The sequence below is a fragment of the Miscanthus floridulus genome, chromosome 2, assembly GCF_019320115.1.
Source record: "Miscanthus floridulus cultivar M001 chromosome 2, ASM1932011v1, whole genome shotgun sequence".
Classification (NCBI taxonomy): Eukaryota; Viridiplantae; Streptophyta; class Magnoliopsida; order Poales; family Poaceae; genus Miscanthus; species Miscanthus floridulus.
In genome coordinates, this window is record NC_089581.1 from 155,094,528 (window position 1) to 155,116,836 (window position 22,309).

At 54.7% G+C, this 22,309-nt stretch overlaps 1 protein-coding gene across 2 annotated transcripts; it reads right to left on the bottom strand.

Annotated features, from left to right (window-relative positions):
• Positions 1 to 259: 259 nt before the first annotated feature.
• Positions 260 to 16,926, bottom strand: LOC136540204 (cold-responsive protein kinase 1-like). 2 transcript variants are annotated; one of them, XM_066532208.1, is made up of 8 exons: positions 16,578 to 16,926; positions 16,420 to 16,461; positions 16,188 to 16,341; positions 2,307 to 2,431; positions 1,962 to 2,172; positions 1,645 to 1,882; positions 1,240 to 1,390; positions 260 to 999 (listed from the first exon to the last, which is right to left on the bottom strand). In XM_066532208.1, exons 3-8 carry the CDS (start codon positions 16,276 to 16,278, stop codon positions 634 to 636), a joined length of 1,182 nt encoding a protein of 393 aa, XP_066388305.1. In that variant the 5' UTR covers positions 16,279 to 16,341; positions 16,420 to 16,461; positions 16,578 to 16,926; the 3' UTR covers positions 260 to 633. The 2 variants fall into 2 exon arrangements, with proteins under 2 accessions (XP_066388305.1, XP_066388306.1); XM_066532209.1 differs by lacking the exons at positions 16,420 to 16,461; positions 16,578 to 16,926 and having other exon boundaries at positions 2,307 to 2,436; positions 16,188 to 16,319.
• Between the last annotated feature and the right edge of the window lie 5,383 nt (positions 16,927 to 22,309).

Below are 22,309 nucleotides of genomic sequence, written 5' to 3' on the forward strand. Positions count from 1 at the left end.
GAATTTTGAAGTTTTCTTCAATTCCTTCCATAAGTTAAAGAGAGCATCGATGACAGCGGCATTCATTTTTTTTTTAGGAAAGGACTGCTGCAGACAGTATGGCTAACGAAGAGCATCACGGGTCGTTAAAAGCATGAAGGAAAACATTAATACTGTTAGAACTATTATGCAGGAGGCGATCGTGTTCAGAGAGATGAATGAAGATAAACTATGATCGTACTTTTAAGCCTATAGTCTAAAAAATGTATGGAACATTAACATATTGTGCATAGTAGCTGTTCTTCACAACTTTCTTGCTCATACTCCGAGCACACTTTTTGAATTTTCGAATACACTAGTGTTGTACTCTTGCAATGTGTCCCTACAACAGGCTTTAATAAAGAACATAAAAGCAATTGTCAAATTGAACTACAATTCCTCCTTTGCAAAGAAAAAAAAAGACGAGCTACAATTCCTGTACATCAGCAATTCACAGCGGCCTTCGCATCCTATGTAGCTCTAAAACAGGATGAAAATGGATCAGGCCTTCCATATCAAAGAGAATTTGTCAGGGCTCAGCACAGTAAACCTTGTGGGAGGTGCGAGACACCTGTGCAGACGTCAAACAAGCTTGCAAGCTGATAGTCTATCACGTCACCTTGGTGATACGTCAGTTGTGCTAAATTGACAGCTGTTCATGTTGGTCTGTGTACTGTATGATTCCGCTGGATTGGCTTTGGTGCTTTGGCTTGAGGACGTGTCTGCTGTCAAACCCCCAAAGCCACCGGTAGGCGGCCGAGGTTCTTTCAGCACACCAGGTGCAACTACATTTTGCAGATCAATTTCTGTTTGGTTAGATAGCATATTGACAACCTGCTTCATGGATGGCCTCTGCTGGGACGTGGCTTGTGTGCACAGCAGTGCCACCTTGATGAAACGAAGCATTTCCTCCTCTGGGTAGTTTTCCAGCTCTGGGTCAACAATTTCCAAGAGTCTTCCTTCTTCCCGCAGTTTCCATGTCTGCAGTTTAACCCATGTAATAAGTTCAGTCATTTTTCCGAAGTAGCTATATCTTGAATGTAAACTTGTAAAGATAGAACACCATCGTCAACATGTACTGTGAGTCTGTCATGGAAAAAGTTGGTACTTATTAGGTGCATGTGTGATTCTACAGTCCATCAAGAGCTGATGTAATCATGGCAAATACTACAAGGCTTGCAGGCCCATACTTAATGGGAAACAGAGGGAAAAATGAGTTACCCATTCCACAAGAACATGCATATTAGGCCCCCAAGTCGACTTGCTGCTGCTTTCACCACTTATCACTTCAAGAAGAAGCACCCCAAAACTATATATGTCTGCTTTCTTGGTTAATTGTCCCAACAAAGCATACTCTGGTGCCAAATAACCCCTGCAAAAAAATTATATATTGAGAGTTCAATGCAAGTATGTTATAGCAGACCATGCAAACTACAATTAGTCGATCAGCGCACTGGTAAACTGGCTGCAAAAATAACAAAATTGGTACACTTGGTAAAATCAGAATAGCACAATGAAAAGAAGTGACATGAAATACACATAACTCCATTGTATAAGCAAGTAAATACAGGAAAATCTTTTCTTTTTGCAAGGAAGATACATAAAAAGATCCAGAGATGCACTAACATTGTTCCTGCAACACGCGTGCTAATGTGAGTGACAGTATCAGGAAAAAGCTTGGCCAATCCAAAATCTCCAATTTTCGGCAGCAGTTTTTTATCAAGTAAAATGTTGCTAGCCTTGATATCACGGTGGACAATGCGTGGTTGTGCTTCCTCATGAAGAAAAGCAAGGCCAGAAGCAGTTCCGATACATATAGCAGCTCTTTTCTGCCAGTCCAATGGGATACATTTATTCTTTGGTCCTGGCCATAATTCACAAAGGTAAACTTCATACATTTGGATTGACCAACTTAGAAAGTACAACTTCAATATTGAACTTACCAAGCAAAGCATTCGCCAAACTATTATTCTCGGCGTACTCATACACCAATAGTCTGTTACTCCCTTCAGCGCAGCAACCAATCAGCTTGACAAGGTTTGGGTGCCTAACGTTTGATATGACATTAATCTCTGTCAAGAATTCGCTAATTCCTTGTTTTGACTCAGCTGCAAGCTTTTTAATTGCAATTTGAGTGCCATCTTTCAGGTTTCCCTAAGTGAGGAACAGACTTTGTTAGTCATTGACTACAGTATTTGCAAAGTTCCTCGAAACATGCATTTAGAGTAGAAGCAGCAAATAAAGCACGAATGTTAAACAAAAATGCATAAACAAGTCCTGGGCATCACCTTATACACTGCTCCGAAACCCCCGCGGCCAATGCAATTCAACATGTGAAAGTTTCGTGTGGCAGTCTTCATCTCATTTAGGGAGAATACCTGTACATTATTTCCAGCTCTTGATAATACATGACCTGCACTTTTATCAGAGTTGCATCATCAATTGCTGTTAAGCAAAAGAACACAGACAGGAAAGAAATGTCACCACAGAAGTGCACTGAAATAGGATGACAGTCACTTTGGTCAATAGTATATAGTTACTATGACTAAAATCTTCGATGATGAATGATCACTTATAGCAAACGTCTTTATATGTTAGTTTGACCGACAGAAATAAAAAAAAAAGTTTATCTTTGTGCAAGAGGTGTACAAAAGTCCTATTGCTGTCATCATATTCCTAATGTCTAAGTCATGGTATAGTTCCTGTCAGGACAACAGGATCCCCAATGCAGGAAATGGCTACTAAAAAGGTTTCGCCTCGGTGCGAGGATGCTGCTTGCTGCTCCTAGAGTTCTAGTGCTACTGGCTATGAATTACATCTTGCTTATCCTCACATGCGTGCAACAATGCATGGTTTTGTCGGTGCGAAAAGTGATCAACAAGTAAATATTTATAGTTTTGCCGTACGTTGTGATCGGTTGTGACCTAGCACTCAATGACACAGGGTTTATACTGGTTCAGGTAACGTGCCCTACGTCCAGTTCTAGTCGGTCAGTGACTTTATTCCTGAGCCCAGGTGTTTGAAGTTTACTGTGGGGTTACAAACGAGTGGGAATAAGAAGGGAGGTGTTAAAGGTCCGGTCGGGCTCTGGACCGAAGGGCCAAGAGTGACGGGAGCTCCTACGTGCACTAAGTATTGGAACGTATACTCTGTGTAGCTTTAGAGTTCTAGAGCCGTGGAGCTGTTTGAGTGCTCAGAATATCTAAAGTTTAGTAGAGACAGAGTCGGAATGATCGTCCTCCTTTGGAAGAGAGCGTATCCCCTTTTATAGGTGAAGGGGATGACCTTACAAGTGAGAGAGAAAGAGAGAGTGTGCTCGTGTTTTGCTAAGTCTTGTTGCCCACGCTGTAGGGTACAAGACGGTCGTCGGCGCCCATAATACTGTTTATGTCAGATGCGTGTGGCAGACTTTATCGTGTTCGCCTGGTATGGCAAATGACGGCGCCCACAATACTGTAAGGCAAATGCCGACGCCCACAACACTGTTCGGGTTCTGACATGCCTGAAAGGTTGCAAAGCACCCTTCTGGTATGACCTGGCGATACTGTCCTACAGGTGTGCAGGGTATGGTCCTCGGTATTACGGTTGACTTGAGCGTCTTATCTTATCTACTCCGCCTGATTCTTGGGTCCTCACCGAGTGGGTGTCCCCGGTCGGTCGTTCCCAGTCGACTCCGACCGCGTCGGTCGGAGAAGAGCTGTAAGCAGAGGTTCGGCGTATTCCCGGTCGGAAAAGTGGGTCGGAGTCAGAAGCGAGTGTTGTCCTCTCGTTGGCCAGGCCTTCCGGTCGGAGACTGGATCGCTCTTCCGGCCTATCGTTAGGTATCTAGGCCGGCCTAGGAGTCGCGTGTTGTTGTAATGCCGTCTGCTGGGCCGAGTTTTTGCTGGAAAGCGGGCCCATCGGGGACCCTGGGTTTATGAACCCGATAGGAGCCCCCGAGCCCTTTTGGGACTTCTGCGAAGTCGTGAAGGGGCTGTTTATACCCGTTGTACGAGAGCAACGGATGGGTGTAAGATCGTGAGTCGCCGTCGGGCGTGACGGAGCGCGGACCTAGGCGTCGGACCGACGAACCAGCATACTGATCAGCGGTCATACAAGGTGTAGGCTGCATAGTGACCATGCATCTGTCACTGTGGGTCGATGTGAGTTCCCTGGAACATCATGTCGTGGAGACGGGTTGTGCTGAGACGCGACCGCTCCCTGCACGATGCCAGAAGTTTGACCTAGGCTTGTATTTTCTGGCCCGTAGTGGTTGGCGGCGGCGTGAGCTTCCATTAGGAACCGTGTTCCAAGGGATCGGGCGAAGTGGGGCCAGCCCTCAGACGTCGGGCGAGGCGGAGCCAGCCCTCAAACATCGGCCGAGGCGGATCCTACCCTCGGGGGTCAGCCGAAGCGGAGCCAGCCCTCGAGGGTCAGCCGAGGCAGAGCCAACCTTCGGGAGTCAGCCGAGGCAGGGCCAACCACTACGGGTCGGACGAGGTGGAGCCCAACAAGGGGTGTGGCTTTGGTGGTCCTAGAAATCGTCTGGGGGATTTTTTGACTTGCCAGCGGGTGCGCGCGAGCGCACCCGGTGGGTGTAGCCCCCGAGGCCCCGGGCGATTCGGGTAGAATCGCCTGGAGGATTTTTCGACTTATCATCGGGTGCGACCAGGGGGTCGGGCACGACGGAGCGCGGACCCAAGTGCCGGACGTGGCCAAGGGGTTGGTCTAGTTTCGTGCGTTACCCTATCCGCGGTTTCCGCAACCGGAGGGGCTGCGCTAACGTCACTTGCCTTGACGACTCGAGTGACGTGCTCGGTGAGCTCTCTAACAGGTATGTCCGAGTGGAATCCGGATCCGTCGTTCGTAATGGGGTCGGCATAGCCCTCATGTGGCATTCCACTGCTCCTTAACCCGCCTCCCGGCAGATGCCTGAGTCGTTCCAAAGACCGACTCAGGTGGCCCGCTGGCCTCCCCTCGAAGGAGATTCTATGGGTATGGCTCGAGGTTAGGATCGAACGAGAAGGTCAAGATGACCCTGTCTGTTTCTGAGCAGATCGAGCGAAGGCCGCTAGGGCTCATCTGCGTTTTCTCCCCTAGCTTTGTTTGACGCGAGGCGGCCTCGAGCCCTTCACAGGCCGGCCTTCGAACCCCAGTCGGTCGTCGCTCATGTCGAATGAGGCGACTACCGCTTTGTGACGCAACACGAAGCGTTGTGATGCATCAATTGCATATGCAATGCTTTGGATGTATGTGATGAATGAATGATTGTATGGATGAATGTGTGAATGCGTGTATGAGAAAGGATGAATGAATGATTATGCATTAGAAAATAAAATAAAGTGAGAAGGTTTGGTAAAGTTACCTTAATGATTCGAGTGACGGGTTTGAGGAGCTCTTTATCGGATATGCCCGAATGGGATCCGTGTCCATCATTCATGACGGAGTTGGCATAGCCCGCATGGGGCATCCTACTGCTCCTTACCTGTCTCTCAGCACTTACCTGAGCCGTCCGATCGACTTAGGTAGCCCGTTGGTCTTTCCTTGACGGAGATCCTGTTGGTGGGCCCTTCCAAACCCTGCCTGGGAAGGCGGATGGTTGTTTGCATGCGATTGTGCCTTGTTTCCTGTGTCTGGGCTGTGGTAGTGGTGGGCCCTACCCAGGCCACATCCCGTTTTAACCAGACGACGTTTCGTTGGGCAGGGCGCGTCCCATCAGTTAGGACGCGTCCCACCGCATGCCTATCCGCATTAAATAGGGGGGACCAGGGGAGGGAGAGGGTTTTCTTCCCATTCCTTCGCCTTTCTCCAACTGTTGCCTCTCCTCCTTTCTTTTCGCCAAGCCCGTTCGTGCGCCGTGACGGTCTCTAGGAGAGAGAGGGTAAGGCGAGGGAGAGGAGAACTCATAGATTCGTTCGTGAATCCGGAGCGCGATGTTGAACTAGAGGCTATCCAACGTAGACGAGGAGGTGCTGACCGCCTTCGCAGAGAAGGGGCTGCTCCCGTCGAAGAAGGTGGCGCATTGGAGGGCGCCTACGCCAGGGGAAGCTGTTCCGTGACCACAGGCCGACGAGGTTGTCTCCTTCCTCGCCTTCCACGAGCGCGGGCTTGGATATCCCGCGCACTAGTTCTTGCGCGGGCTTCTCAACGAGTAGGGCCTGAAGCTGCAGCACCTCAATCCGACCGGGGTGCTGCACATCACCGGTTTCGTCACCGTCTGTGGGGCCTTCCTCGGGATGAAGCCGCACGTGGACCTCTTCTGGCGGATCTTCACCGGGCGAGCCTTGTCTGAGGGAAAGCCACCCAGAACCGCGCCCGTTGGTGGCTTCGCCTTGCAGAAGAAGCCGAGGCCGTCGGGCTCATACCCTGTATACTCCCCTACGACTTCAATCGGGGGTGGCATGGCGAGTGGTTCTACATCAAGAACCCAGCAGAGGCGCCATTCCCGCCGTTCACCGGAAGAAGGCCGGAGAAGAGGGAAAGCTGGTCGTGGGGTCCCTCCAGTTGGCAGAACAAGCTGGAGGTCATCGAGGCAGAGCTTCAGAAGCTGGTGCAGCATGGCCTCGATGGGCTGCGGGTCTTCCACACCTTCTTCCATCGTCGAGTCGCCCCGCTGGCAGAGAGGAGGCGGCCGATGTGGGCGTACTCCGACCCAACGGATCCCGACCGCGCGTCGCCGAAGGAGTTGCTGAAGGACGAGGTCTGGAGTCGACTCAATCGTGTGCTGCAACTGAGGGAAAACGACTCCCTTGAAGGAACGCCCGGACCACTTCAAGCTGCGAGGCCGTCCAATCTAGTATGCTCCCCTCTTCTTATTCCGTGACCTTTTCCTTCTCGCTTTCCCTTGTTTTGATTTTGAGTTGTCCGTTTCGTAGGGACTCGCGGGTTGCAGATCCCGGCCGCATATTTCGAGGGGCCGGAGGGACGCAGCTCGGCAAGCTGCTCTGAAGGAGGCAGAGCTTGCCAAGAAGAAGAAGAAGAGAGCCGAGGAGGCCCGGAGGAGGTTCGAGAAGAAGGAGATCGGCCGACGGGTCCGGGCGGGTGAAAGTCGGAGCGATGTGGAGGCGGAGCTCGAGTCGGAGGTGATGGATAAGTCTCATGTGTGGTTGGTCTTTGTGGGGCTGTGCTGCTCACATGGTCCTTGTGGCTGTTTTTCTGTTTTTAGGACAGCATCTTAGCTAGGACAGCATATTAGCATCTTAGACTAACATCTTGGCATATGCTTGGCTGGCTAGCAGCCTATAAATATGTAACCCCAACCCCTCAGGTTGGTATGGCATTTGTGTGAGCTTGTGTGAGAAATAGACAAGAAAATTGCCCCAACTTCTAGTGTCATCCTCTCTCGATGAGAGTAAGAATTCTTCTACTACCAAGAGTGAGAATTCAGCGACTAACAACTGGTATCAGAACCGTATTATCCTGTAGCCTGAGCATCTCCTGCTCATCTTCTCTCCCAGCCACACAACAGCCCCAGCTGCAAGTAGCAGCTCCGGCCGCTCCTGCTCACTCCTCCCCCGCGCAGACGAGCAAGCAGCCCTCTCCCTACGCAGCAGCCCCCCGATAGCGCGTCATGTCCGCAGAGCAGTCTCAGCGCTCGGTCGTCTCGAGCACTCGGCGTCGGCAGGAGGCCGAACTTGCCGTGGCAGAGGAACGCGAGCGAGCGGCGACAGAGACCGCAGCGGCGGCGGCAAGGGCGTCGAGGCTGGCAGCGGCGGCGGCGGAGGTCGAGGCTCTGCGCGGCAGCATTAGCAGCTCCATCTCCGCTGACGACACCGCCGACGCGGACCTCGAGCTGCTAGAGAGGGAGGCAGCGCGAGCGCGGGCGGCGCACTGGGCAGCCGCGCACGCCCACGAGCGTGGCGGCAGCCCAGACAGGCGTGGACGCGCTGGCGGCGCTCCTGGAGGAGGCGCGCACGGCGGTGGCGCTCCTAGGGCAGCCGCGCACGCCCACGAGTGCGGCGGCAGCCCAGACAGGCGCGGACGCGCCGGCGCTCCTGGAGGAGGCGCGCACGGCAACGGTGGCGGACGGGTCGATGGAGAGCGCGGCCTTCACAGGCAGCGTGGCTCTCTCTCCCCGGATCGGTACCGTGGTTACCACGGGCTCCAGGCTGTTGTCAGGGACATCGGTCCCGGCGGTGGGTGGCCTACCCTCACCAAGACCAACTACGTCGAGTGGGCTGCGGTGATGAGGGTAAAGCTCCAGGTGCGGCACATGTGGGAGGCAGTCCGGTACGGCGACGTCGACTACGACCTAGATCGACGGGCGCTGGATGCTCTCATCGCTGCAGTCCCGCCCGAGATGCAGTTCTCGCTTACCAGCAAGCGGACTGCCAAGGAGGCTTGGGACGCCATCGCTGCAGCACGCATCGGCAGCGACCACGCCCGCAAGTCCACACTGCAGGCACTTCGCAAGGAGTGGGAGAACCTGGCCTTCAAGCCAGGTGAGGACGTTGATGACTTTGCTCTCCGTCTCAACACTCTGTTGCAGAAGATGGTGCAGTTTGGCGATGACACCTATGGCGAGGAGAGAGCTGTCGAAAAGCTCTTCCGCTGCGTCCCCGAGAAGTACAAGCAGATGGCTCGCTCGATCGAGTCTCTGCTGGATCTCTCCACGATGTCGATCGAGGAGGCGATAGGTCACCTCAAGGTCGTCGACAGCGATGAGCCACAGTCCCTCTCGGGGCCCATCACCACTGGCGGGAAGCTCCTTCTCACTCGGGAGCAGTGGCTTGCCAGCCAAGGTGATCGGAGGAAGGGGGAGCCTTCTTCCGCGACAGGCGGCCGCAAGCGTGGCAAGCCGCGCAAGGCGCGCAGAGACGCCCAGGCCGGGGCGCAAGGACGTGCCGAGGGTGATGCCCGCGGAGGCGCCCAGGGCGGCGCCGCCGGCAGGCACAAGCCGGCACGAGACGACACCTGCCGCAACTGCGGCCAGCTTGGCCATTGGGCCAAGGACTGTCGACAGCCACGACGCGGCCAGGCCCACGTCGCACGGGCGGAGGAGGAGCCGGCTCTGTTCATGGCACATGCCAGCATCGAGCTACCTCCAGCGGCACCGGCCGCAGCTGCTCTCCTCCACCTTGACGAGCCAAAAGCACACGCCCTCCTCGGCGACAGCTCCGGCAACGACAAGACTGACGGGTGGTGCCTCGACACCGGCGCCACCCATCACATGACCGGTCGACGGGAGTTCTTCACCGAGCTTGACTCTAGCGTCCGAGGCTCCGTCAAGTTTGGGGATGCCTCCGGCGTGGAGATCAAGGGCGTCGGCTCCGTCATCTTCACCACCGTGTCTGGTGAGCACAAGCTGCTCACCGGAGTCTACTACATCCCCGCGTTGAAGAACTCCATCATCAGCTTAGGACAGCTGGATGAGAACGGTTCGCGCGTGGTGGTTGAGGACGGAGTCATGAGGATTTGGGATCGTCGTCGTCGCCTTCTTGCCAAGGTATCCAGAAGCGCAAATCGACTCTACGTCCTTAACGTGCAGGTGGCACCAGTGACGAAGCCAGGAAAAAATTTAGGGGGGCTGAACAAAAGAATAGAGGTTTTTTTATCTTCTCTTAACCTTAGCCCCTCCTACCTAATACATGTATGCATAAAATTTTAAGAGATGGCTTAGAGAAACTCCACGTGCTCAGGATGGGTAGGGGGGGCTGAAGCCCCCCTAGCCCCACCGCTGGATCCGTCCATGGGTGGCACAACCCCTCTGTCTCGCTGCTCGTCGGGACGACGAGGCGTGGCAGTGACATGAGTGTTTCAGGCACCTTCACTTTGAGGCCCTGAAGCGGCTCAGTGCCACGGAGATGGTGCGAGGCCTGCCGTGCCTCGACCATGTGGAGCAGCTCTGCGATGTCTGCGTGTTGACGAAGCAGAGGCGACGCCCCTTTCCACAGCGGGCTAGCTTTCGAGCCAAGGAGAGGCTCGAGCTTGTGCACGGGGACTTGTGTGGCCCGGTGACACCGGCCACACCGGGAGGACGACGCTACTTCCTGCTGCTCGTCGACGACCTCCCGCTACATGTGGGTGATGGTCCTCGGCAGCAAGGGAGAGGCTGCGGACGCCATCAGGCGCGCGCAGGCTGCTGCGGAGGCGGAGTGTGGCCGCAAGCTGCGCGTGCTGCGCACCGACAACGGCGGCGAATTCACGGCGGCTGAATTCGCGTTGTACTGCGCTGACGAGGGCATTCAGCGCCACTACTCCGCGCCGTACAGCCCGCAGCAGAACGGCGTCGTCGAGCGGCGCAACCAGACGGCTGTGGGGATGGCTCGGGCCCTCCTCAAGCAAAGGGGGATGCCGGCTGTCTTCTGGGGAGAGGCGGTGGTGACAGCCGTCTACATCCTCAACCGCTTGTCTTCCAAGGCGCTCGACGGTAGGACGCCCTACGAGGCTTGGCATGGGCGCAAGCCGGCGGTCTCCTACTTGCGGGTCTTCGGCTGCCTCGCGTTCGCCAAAGAGCTTGGCCACATCAGCAAGCTCGACGACAGGAGCACTCCGGGAGTGTTCATCGACTACGCGGAGGGCTCGAAGGCCTACCGCATCCTCGACCCGAAGACACAGCGTGTGCGCACGGCGCGCGACGTTGTGTTCGACGAAGGGCGAGGATGGGCGTGGGACAAGGCGGTGGACGACGGCTCGGCTCCGACGTACGACGACTTCTCTGTCGAGTACGTCCACTTCGAGGGAGCTGGAGGAGTAGGCGGCTCTTCTTCGGCGAGCGCGTCTACCCCAGTCCCCGAGCCTCCACCGACCCCAGCGCCTGCTACTCCGACAGCACCACACTCTCCAGCCAGGACCTCGGCTGCGATGAGTTCTTCGCCGACTCCACCACAGCCGGCAACGCCACGCACTCCAGCACCGACAGGCACCACTCCGGGCACGTCTACTCCACCACCAGCTCGTGTCGAGCACGGCCCGGTTGAGCTCGCTACTCCGCTCTCTCACGACGAGGAGCGCGTCGACGCGTACCACGACGGCGAGCCGTTGCGGTACCGTACGATGGAGAACCTTCTCGGCGACCAGCCGGTGCCGGGACCGGTGCCTCACGACCTGGAGGCGCAGTTGCACCTTGCGTGTGACGACGGCGAGCCTCGGTCGTTTGCAGAGGCCGAGAGACACGCGGCATGGCGCGCCGCGATGCAGTTGGAGATGGATGCGGTTGAGAAGAACCGCACCTGGAAGCTTGCTGACCTTCCTCGTGGTCATCGCGCGATCACCCTTAAGTGGGTGTACAAGCTGAAGAGGGATGAAGCCGGTGCCATCGTCAAGCACAAGGCTCGCTTGGTGGCACGAGGTTTCGTGCAGCAGGAGGGGGTCGACTTCGACGACGCCTTTGCTCCCGTGGCACGGATGGAGTCCGTGCTGCTCCTCCTTGCGCTAGCTGCCTAGGAGGGCTGGCGTGTTCATCACATGGACGTCAAGTCGGCGTTCCTTAACGGCGACTTGAAGGAGGAGGTCTACGTGCACCAGCCGCCGGGATTTGCGATCCCCGGCAAGGAGGGCAAGGTGCTCCGCCTGCGCAAGGCCCTCTATGGCTTGCGGCAGGCACCGAGGGCATGGAATGCCAAGTTGGATTCCACGCTAAAGGGGATGGGCTTCGAGCAAAGCCCGCACGAGGCGGCCATCTACCGACGGGGCAATGGAGGAAATGCCTTGCTGGTGGGTGTCTACGTCGACGACTTGGTGATCACCGGCACCAAGGATGCGGAGGTGGCGGCATTCAAGGAAGAGATGAAGGCCACCTTCCAGATGAGTGACCTGGGGCCTCTCTCCTTCTACCTGGGAATCGAGGTGCACCAGGATGACTCTGGGATCACGCTTCGACAGACCACCTACGCCAAGCGCGTCGTTGAGCTAGCTGGGCTCACCGACTGCAACCCAGCTCTCACTCCGATGGAGGAGAGGCTGAAGCTGAACCGCGACAGCACGACGGAGGTGGACGCTACGCAGTACCGGCGTCTTGTGGGGAGCCTTCGCTACCTCGCCCACACACGGCCGGACTTGGCATTCTCCATCGGGTACGTTAGTCGGTTCATGCAGCGACCGACGACGGAGCACCAGCAGGCTGTGAAGAGGATCATTCGCTACGTTGCGGGGACTTTCGACCACGGCCTCTACTACCCGAGGTGCCCTGGGGCGGCACACTTCGTTGGGTACAGCGACAGCGACCACGCCGGCGACATCGACACCAGCAAGAGCACGAGCGAGATCCTCTTCTTCCTCGGCAAGTGTCTCGTTAGCTGGCAGTCGGTCAAGCAGCAGGTAGTGGCCCTGTCCAGCTGCGAGGCCGAGTACATAGCGGCCTCCACCGCTTCGACTCAGGCGCTCTGGCTCGCTCGACTGCTTGGTGATCTCCTCGGCAGAGACACTAGAGCGGTGGAGCTCAGGGTGGACAGCAAGTCCGCCCTAGCCCTGGCAAAGAACCCCGTGTTCCACGAACGCAGCAAGCACATCCGGGTGAGGTACCACTTCATCCGAGGCTGTTTGGAGGAAGGGAGCATCAAGGCGAGCTACATCAACACCAAGGACCAGCTTGCGGACCTGCTCACCAAGCCCCTTGGGAGGATCAAGTTCCTTTCTGCTCCAGGACCGGGATGGTTCAACTCTCCCATAAGACGACGCACAAGACTTAGGGGGAGAATGATGGATAAGTCTCATGTGTGGTTGGTCTTTGTGGGGCTGTGCTGCTCACATAGTTCTTGTGGCTGTTTTTCTGTTTTTAGGACAGCATCTTAGACTAGAGGACAGCATCTTAGAGGACAGCATCTTAGCTAGGACAGCATATTAGCATCTTAGACTAGCATCTTGGCATATGCTTGGCTGGCTACCAGCCTATAAATATGTAACCTCAACCCCCTCAGGTTGGTATGGCATTTGTGTGAGCTTGTGTGAGAAATAGACAAGAAAATTGCCCCAACTCCTAGTGTCATCCTCTCTCGATGAGAGTAAGAATTCTCCTACTACCAAGAGTGAGAATTCAGCGACTAACATGAGGAGCCCACGGAGATGGGTGGCGACGCGAGTACCTCCGAGGATGAAGGAGACAGGGGCGTCGTGAGCCTGCGGCCGCGTCCGTTGGCGGTGGGCGGGATTCGGAGAAGCACGACAACGTTCCCGAGTCAAGGAAGCGCGCCACGAGCGAAGACACCGCCGTCGAGCGAGAGGCGAAGCAGGCGCGGTCGCCACGTCCTTCGGAGGCGTCGTTGGCTTCGCACCCCCTGCTCCGAGCGTGGCGGGGTACGCTGGCCGATCGGAGGAGCGTGTTCGTCCCCCCGCATCTTCGGGGTCGGCGTGTGCGCGCAACCCACAATGGGGAGATGCCCCGTCAGTTGCTCCGGGGGGTTCGCCACGAGCTGGCGGTCACGGCCATTCGCGGGCCGATCGGGAACCGGCCTGGTCGGCTCCTCCCTCGGTCGATACGAGGGGACGCGGGTCGCGACCCGTGAGCAGTTCTCGTCTGGTGGGCTCGTCGCCAGCGAGTCGGGGCTTCAGGGCTCTGCTGCTTTCGTCTAGGTATGCATTTATGTTCCTTCTCGATCTCATAGCTGAGTTTTTTGAGCGCGATTGACCTGCACTTATTTGACAACGGTCAGGGACTGGCGGGACTGGGCATCGCCCCGCCTCCCGTGCGGGAGGAATAGAGACCCAGCCTGCAGCGAGTCGCGATGAGCGGCGGGGAAAGCAGATTGGCGGCGGTGCGACCTTCCCTTCTGGGGTTGCGTCCTCCCGCCGATCGCGACTACGGCGGCGGCGGTGATGGCAGCGATCCCCGTGGTGACGGCGAAGGTTGGTTCGGAGGTGACCCTTGCGATCCCTCCCCCAATAGCTGCAGCGGAAGAGAGGAGGGAAACCGGGCTCCCTGCCTCGCCCGGCGGGGGAACGCACGGTTCGCCCTCCTGGTCAGAGTTGGAGGGGTCGGGAGGGGACGTGGCCAGGCCGGAGGTAGAACATCCGTCGGCGAGCCGTAGAGTTCAGATAGTGGAGATCCCCTGCTCCAGCGAGGCAGGCACTGAGGTGGAGCCGCCAGCCATCCCGCCGTCGTAGGAGTTGGTGATGGTCCGGTCATCGCACAATATTGTGATGGCTGGATCTTTCAGCGGGTCGAAGGCGACCCACGAGCTGGTGTGGCCCTGCCCCGGCGACCCGGGGAAGGCTCGGTTCGTCCTCCGTGATGAGGAGGTGAAGCTCTGGCACCTGCTTGGGGAGAGCGGACTGTCGATGGAGTCCGATGTCGCCCAAACCAAGGCGAGGCTCAAGGAGGCCTTGGAGCGGGTGGAGCTCGTCCATCAGGCGGTTATGGTCGACCTGCCCCGCGTCGCAGAGGTAAGTTCTCTGCGTTTTTAGCATTTGTCTTTGACTCCTTGGTCTTTCATTGTATGTTTCAGCATGTTTGCTTCTCGCTTTACAGGATTTAGAGGCGATCTCAATCCGCAAGTCCCGTTTCCTTCGGGAGGAACACAGTTGGATGGAGCAGGAAGCCGCGATGTCGCGGCGGGTTGACGAGCTCAAGACCGGGCGGCCGAGGCGACGGGAACGGGAGCGCGGGTGGCGGAACTGCTCGCGGTCGAACGGGTGACTGCTGCCGAGCGGGAAGTCGATGCAGCGAAGGTCCACTTGGCAAAGACCAAGGCGGCGCTTCAAAAGTCCTTGGAGGCTCTGGAGACAGAGCAGAAGGCCCGGTCGGAGGCTGAACAGGAAGTGGTCACGCTTCGGGGGCAGGTGCTTGGTGCAGAGGAGTCAAACGCTCGACTGCTCGAGAAGGTGACCCAGCAAGAGGAAGGACTCTCCATCCTCGAAAGCACCCGCCTTGGTATGTATCTGTTCCGCCTTTGGTTGATGCCTTGGTTTTTTCTTTCCTTTGCTTCTAAACTTGTCGTCCTTTTTCCAGAACTGGGTGGAAAAATTGGTTCTCTGGAGCGAGAGCTGGAGACAGCCAAGACGGCGATCGATCGGAGCGTGGAGGCGCTAGCCAAGTCCCTTGAAGAGCGACGTGCTCTCGAGGGGGAGCTCGACCAGATTCGTAACGTCGTCCAGGTGGTCGTTTCCAAGGCGTGCGGGTCGGGACCGAGCACCAGTACGCCCACCGTCCAGCTGGCGGAGGTCCCGAACGAAGTTCGGGCGCTCATCTCCGACGTCATGTTCTACGGGACGTCGGGGGTGCTGACTTCAGTGGCGACGCACCACCCGGATCTGGACTTCGTCGCCATCTGCAGAGGGTACGCCGATGGGTGGAGCGCATATGCAATCCATGCGCTTGGGGAGAGCTTGGTGCCATATGCACAGATGGTTGCCGAGCAAGTCTCGGCGCAGTGGGTGATGGAGGCTCGCCGTTCAAGCGTGGCTGAAGGCGTGCACCAGGAAGATGTTATGCAGCCTGCGGACGGAGTGGAGACCGGGTTGGAAGCGAGCGTCGTCCCGCCTCCAACTGAGCTGAACGTCGTCCCGTCGGAAAGCGAGCAGCCCTTATCCTTGGCGATCGTGCCGTCAGCCGATGCCACCGGGTGGCCACAATAGAATTTAGAGTAGAAGCAGTTAGTATATGTAAAAGATAAGTTCGTGGGGGAGCCCCCGTGTGAACAGTTTTTTTTTTGTATTCATGAATACTCAATTTCGTTTTATGATGGAATCACTCGTAAGGGGAAGCTTGTCCCATCCGTCCTTGTTTTTACCCTAGCATAGCTTTGTTTTTTATCCTTTGTTTTTCACACCTGCCCGTCGGACCCGTAGGCTACAACCTTAAGAACCCGGGCATGTGATCGGTTATTCCCGGTTGAAAAAGCGGATCGTAGTCAAGAGCGATTGTTGTCCCCTACTTGGCCAGGCCTTCCGGTCGGAGACTGGATCGCTCTTCCGGCCTGTCGTTAGGTATCTGGACCGGTCCAGAAGTCGCGCGTTGTTGTAATGTCGTCTGTGAGCTGAGCTGTTGCTGGGAAGTGGGCCCATCGGAGGCCTGGGTTTACGATCCCGACAAGTTTACAAGAAAGAATAGAACACTAGAGGCAATTTTGCCTTAAGCATGATACCCTGATGAATAACTTTTGGGATCATGGTTATACTCATGGAGCATAGATTGTGCATTATTTGTCCACACTTTTTTAATGTAAAGCGACACAAGTGTTCTTCGTTTCGTAACCGTTTAGTCCCGACACTATTGAGCTCCGAATCATGTGCTGACGGTCACGGAACGGATGTACCTGAACGAGGAGACGAACCCGCGACGGCCTGACCATTCTGATCTTGCCTCGACTTGGAGCCGCCTCTCAAGCAGCCGACCGAACTCCCCATGTTCCAAATCCCGCTGCCTCCTCCAGAAGTATATGCGCAGCCAGTTCTAGTTCGTGCCCGGAACTGCGCAGAGGGTGCGAAGTTATTAGTAATTACGTAAAACTATAAAAGCTTGTTTACTCGAACTGTCGATAGACGAACCAGTATTGTATACTTCTGCTCGTTCGCAACTCGCTACAGAAACTGAAAAAGGGAGCGAAATCGAGGACAAAATGAGCAAGATCTTGAGAAACGCATGGAAATAGCCGGATTCGATGCGCCATACTGCTCCCCGAAGCAGGCAAGAATCGGGCAAGAACCTGGTCGACGGAAGACGGGATCGCTCCCGCAGACCGCAGAAGCAGACAGCTGAAGCTCCGGGCTGTCTCCTTCCTCCGCTCCGCTCCGCTCCTTCCCCGCGCTGGCGCCCCAGCGCTCCGTCCTCCTCCGCGTTGGCACCGCCGGCGCACCGACGCTGCCTGTCCGAGGACAGGGTGAAGGGGGTAGGGAGGAGGCCGATGCCCGGCGCTTTTTTACCCGTTCCGCCGTGCCCCGAACTGTCGCTTTTTTTGCTCGCTTCTGTGGCGACGCGCGCGGTCACAGATCGGCAGGCGGCCCGCACCCAGCCACCCACCTCACCGTGGAAGTCCACGTTTTGTAGCGCCAAACCAAAACCGGCGACCAGCGAGCCCAAGTACTTCTCCTAGTCCTACTACCCCGCGCCGGTCCCCAGCGCGCCACCAGTGTGGCCCGGAAATTGAACACCGCCGGGCGGTTTCGTCCGCGCCCCGGCAATAGGCTGGGGTGGTGGGGAGGCCGAGACGCGGACGGCAGCAAGGCAAGGATGGGCCGCGCTGCTCCCGTGCTCGAGCATGTGTACGGCCCGCGAGTCCAGTGTCCGTCCACGCCCACCGGCCACCGTACAGTCCCAAAAGTTTGGTCAACGGGAAATTCTCGTGACATTTTGTTTTCCTTTCAACCTATGGTCAGAAGATTTTTGTTTCAAGCAGTTGAGTCAAAAGATGTGATAAGTAATGTTCCAGAAGCCAGAAGTCAGAATGCCCACTGCAACTTCCGTTTGGTACCGCTCCCGGCAGCTCCGGCTTCGCCTGACACCGCTGCAATGAATACTGTAGCATCGGAGCTGTTTTTCTCTCCCCGCCTTTTCCCTCTCACTGTAGCGCGGTTACTGTTCACAGAGCCGGTGAAGCACGAATTTCTTGCTTCTTCTGACACGCTACAGTCGTGAACAGTATAAGAGCCGAAGCACCACGGAGCGGTACCAAACGGGGCCTTCATATCACATTGGAATCTAGTGTCAGACTACTGCTACTTCTTACTTCTTTAGTCGTTTCCAAATGTCATGTAGGGGTAGATTAGGCATAACCAAGCCGCTAATTAACGCAGGTTGACCGTTGACGTTGACGCGCGCCGACCTGAGGTGAGGCCGTGAGGGTGAAATTGCTACTACTACTAGCACTACTGGAAACGCGTACTTTGCCGAGGGCCTGAGGCTTTGCCGAGGGTCAAATATCGGGCACTCGGCAAAGAGACTCTTTGCCGAGGGCCAGACAAAGGAGCCCTCGGCAAATAACGGCCCTCGGCAAAGAGGCCTTTGCCGAGGGTACGACCCTCGGCAAAGACAGGCCCACGGCAAATCAAATCTTTGCCGAGGGCCTCGGCCCTCGGCAAAGATACCCTCGGCAAAGTAGGTCCGTTGGGTCACGGCGGCCATTTCCCGTCAAACTTTGCCGAGGGCCACCCGTTAGGCCCTCGGCAAAGGTTCGGCAAATTTTTTTTTAAGTCTTTGCCGAGGGCCCCAGACCAGGCCCTCGGCAAAGATTTTTTAAAAACCAGTTTTCGGCCAAATTTTTTTTTATAAATCGGCTTTGCCGAGGGCCCGAGGCTAGGCCCTCGGCAAAGAGGACCTTTGCCGAGGGTCAGGATAGGCCCTCGGCAAAGATTTTTTATTTTTATTTTTAAAATTCTTTGCCGAGGGCCACGGGGAAGGCCCTCGGCAAAGAGCCCTCAGCAATTTTTTGTGTTCGGTCCTTTGCCGAGGGCCCAGATCCACGGCCCTCGGCAAAGATTTTTTATTTTTAATTTTAAAATTCTTTGCCGAGGGCCACAGGTCAGGCCCTCGGCAAAGAGCCCTCGGCAAATTTTTTTTTTGGTTTTTTTAGCCCAGTTTTTTTGTGGTGCTACAATACATTGTTTTGAACTCAATTTTAAAATTCAGGCCAATTTTGATTTTGTTTTGTATATTTCCTTAATTTATTTCGATTCTTCGATTTTTTTTGAATATGTCAAATTTGAACTGCAGGTGCATGGAATATTGCAATGTAGTGTTTCGAAAAATGTTATTCATGTTAATTGGTGCATGTTGAGTCCCTATCCACGAGCTCGCATCAAATTTTCATGCATCTTGTTCGCGTAACATGGCGACCGACTTGCCGAGAAAGTGTTTTAAAATTATATAAAATCCATACGAAGTCCGAAAATGACGAAACTTGGCGAGATGTCATGTTATCACATGTGTAGGCTGTGGTAAAAAATTGAGAATGGTTCGAGCGAGTTGCGACATCGGATGCCTGAAACCCAGACATCTCCACATGTGATCCCCTCATCTTGGGCTAGTGGAGATTCGAGAAGATTCTATCTATCCTGGAAAAGATGTCTACATTGTGGCTCAACAGGCCGTGCAAGTGTATTATACTCGATACGCCAACCAAGACAAAGAGGATCTTAAGGGTTGGGCTATTGTGCACCAGGTATCTCCACATGGTAAACTACCTGCCCCAAACGATGATGATTACAACTTTAACGCAAACACATATGATGGACAGTTCTATCAAGAAGATGGGCTACCAGGCACGTTTGAGATAGTCTTACCCGAAGCAATCGAAATGGATGTAGACAACGAAACGGTTGATGACGAGGTCGATGGAGATGTGGTGGTAAATGCCAAGGACATAGCAATGCTTGAGCGATTACTTCTAGGCAATGACGATGATGACAACATAGAACCTTCGGATAGTGTTGCCCATTTGGACAATTTTGACAGTGATGATGAGACATATGATCCCAATCATGAAGATTATTCCTAATACATGTAATACTATGGTTTTTTAATTTATGTTTTGTTTATATATTTTGAATCTATTTCTAATATATGTACTAATTAGTCTTGTTCATTCTTTGTGATTGAGGTGATTGGACAAAGATGGCGAGCAGACGTCCACGCCGTGACACGCCCTCGGTTTACGGGAGAGACCGCCCTCTCCTTCGAGGTGAGGGGTCGTCGTCCGGGGTAGCGTCCGCAGGAGGTGACGAGAGGAGGACCAGGGGCAGCCGCCGCAGGAGGCAGCGGTCTCCTCCCACGACACGTGACGAGGTGCTAGAGGAGGAGCACGTGACGGCCACGGCCTTGTCCTCATCGGAGGACGAGAGGGGTCAGCAGACGGGCGAGGGAGACGAGGCGCTCGAGGGCGAGGGAGGCGAGGCGCTCGAGGACGAGGGAGGCGAGGCGCTCGAGGGCGAGGGAGAGGGTACCGCTACCCGGACTCTCTACGAGCGAGGTCCCGCGAGCCTCCCTCCGGTTCCGCTTTCTCACAACCGCTCAGTGATACGGCCTATGGCAAAGAGGTAAGTAACTATGGATGTTATCACAACTACTTCATAAGATATGTTGGAAATCTTAAGAGAAACTGATAAATTTTCTTAATCACTTGTGCAGGGCGTGGTTGGTTTTGTCGGGTACTCCAGCACGCACCCCCGCAAGCATCCTTGGTGTTTTGTGCAGGAAATGGTACCCCGGCATTGTGCAACTGTCCGAAGAGCCGGTGGTGCGGGAGCCGGCCTCCAACTGGGACAGGTACGCGCTGGTCACGGATGATACTTACCGCAACAAGCAGGAGCGAGTATTGGCGGAGTTTTGGGTAAGTCTCTCTCGCACAATATTGCTTAATACATCGCATTTATTGGTTAAATCTTTTATTGAAATAATGAATGGATACATTGGTTTTGTATGCAGAAATATTTCAAGGCCGAAGAAGGACTTGAGGCCCAGGCGGATCGGGCGGCTGCCGCAGCTTGTAGGAAGTATGTCACCGAGATGCACCACCATGGGCGCGTCCAGGCCCACATAGACTACTACAGGTCGGTACTTAGGTAGTTCCTCCCCAAGCCTCAAGCAAGACGGATTACGCTGACCCGGGACCAGTACCTTGAGGTAGGCGAATAATATTCATAATGATTCGTTCTGATATTAAGTAGGTTCAATTTCTTCTTATATGTCAAATACTCGATGACTTGTAGGTGATTCCCTGGTGGTGCCGATCGTATCCTGAGTGCTGGGCCATGATCGTGGACAAGTGGTTATCACAGGACTTTATTGACACGCACGAGAGGCAGCGGGAACAGCGTCTGATGAGGCAAGGTCCAACTCACCATCAAGGCAGTCGTAGCCTCCCCGGATACAAACAAGCATACGTAAGTGATTTCTTTCATTTATTTTGACGCTCAATTCTATTTGATTTCTCACCATCTTCCCGTCTTTCTCGCAGGAGGCTGCGCACCCGGGCGAGGAGATCTCGGAGTTCTCTGCGTGGGCTATGTCTCACATGGGCAGGGCGTCGTCCTCTGTCTCCTTCGACCCGGCTGCCCCGCCCCAGATGTACTCCGACCCGAACGCGTACACTAAAGTCCAAGAGTACACGTCAACGGTAAGGAGGATCTATGGGGAAGATTATAATGTGCGCACTGAGCCCATTGATGCAGAGGCGATCATGAGGCTCGGAGGAGGCAAGAAGCACGGGCGGCTGTGGATTGCAGACGGCGCCATCGACTCCACCACTGTTCCCTCCCTCGACGCTATCCGAGCACGGAGCACGAGCTCCAGCCAGCCCATACGTCCACGGCCGTCTCCAGCACTGCAGCAGGTCCAAGCACTCCAGGTAATTCATGTTTTACTCATCGTACGTACATATTTAAACACCTAAATTAGATTTGCATTACTGATACATTGGAGTGAAATATTGCAGGCCGAGCTGCAAGAAACAAAAAGGTAAAGTCAAGAGCAGAACGCGGAGCTGACCGCACAGCTGCAGGCCCAGAAGGTCGCGTTCGAGGCCGCGCAGAAGCAGATGGCGGAGATGATGGTGATCATGCAAAGTCTTGGGCAAGCATCGGGTGTACCTGTGCAGTTTTCAGCTCCTCCACCTCCTACTCCTGCAGCTACTCCTGTAAGTATGAAAGTTCACTTTTCGCTTGTGCTTTGCATGTATGTCGGCCTTCGTGCCGTTGTGGATGTCGGCGTTCGTGCCGTTATGGATGTCGGCGTTCGTGCCGTCGTTTCTTGCAGGTTTTGGAAACCTCCCCGTGCAGGGGAGGTGCTGCCGAAATTTTCAATTTAGTCTAATCTTTTTGTATTCCTACAATACTAGATGCAATCTCTAAGTTTCAAAACTGTTTTCCCGGATTACTCACACATGCAATCTCTGCTCCTTTATGCAGCTTCAGTCCGCGGGTTCCAATCAACCCGCTAGTGCGTCACCGGGTGATCCTGCTTTTCCTTCACCATCGTCTCATAGGCTAGCTTGATGAGGACTCGTGCTAGGTGATGTGGTTGGACTTTAACGTGATTTGTGATTTATGGTTGTGACTTGTGCTTGGATTTTATTAACTTGTCGTAATAAACATGTGAATGATGATGAACATGTGACTTCTCGTTGTAATATATTGTGATTTGTGGTTCACAATTATGGTTGTCATATATTGTGAGAAAATGGGTTCTGTGTGATATATATATGTATATATATGAAATGCTTGTGTCGATGGAATGCAAAAAACAAAAAAAAAATTTAAATTTCTGCCTCTTTGCCGAGGGCAATGACCAAGGCCCTCGGCAAAGAAGTGCCCTTTGCCGAGGGCCCAAGCAATAGCCCTCGGCAAAGATTTTCTGGAAAAAATCCTGTCAATTTCTTTGCCGAGGGCCAGGGAGTAGGCCCTCGGCAAAGGGTTAAAAAAATTCAAAAAACCATTTCTTTGCCGA

Coding starts and splice junctions, on each gene's coding strand:
- LOC136540204 (XM_066532208.1), bottom strand. CDS start 16,278: ATGGGGAGTTCGGTCGGCTGCTTGAGAGGCGGCTCCAAGTCGAGGCAA. Junction 2,432..16,187: donor GGGTTCGTCTCCTCGTTCAG/GTACATCCGTTC, acceptor ATAAAAGTGCAG/GTCATGTATTATCAAGAGCT. Junction 1,883..1,961: donor TTTGGCGAATGCTTTGCTTG/GTAAGTTCAATA, acceptor AATTATGGCCAG/GACCAAAGAATAAATGTATC.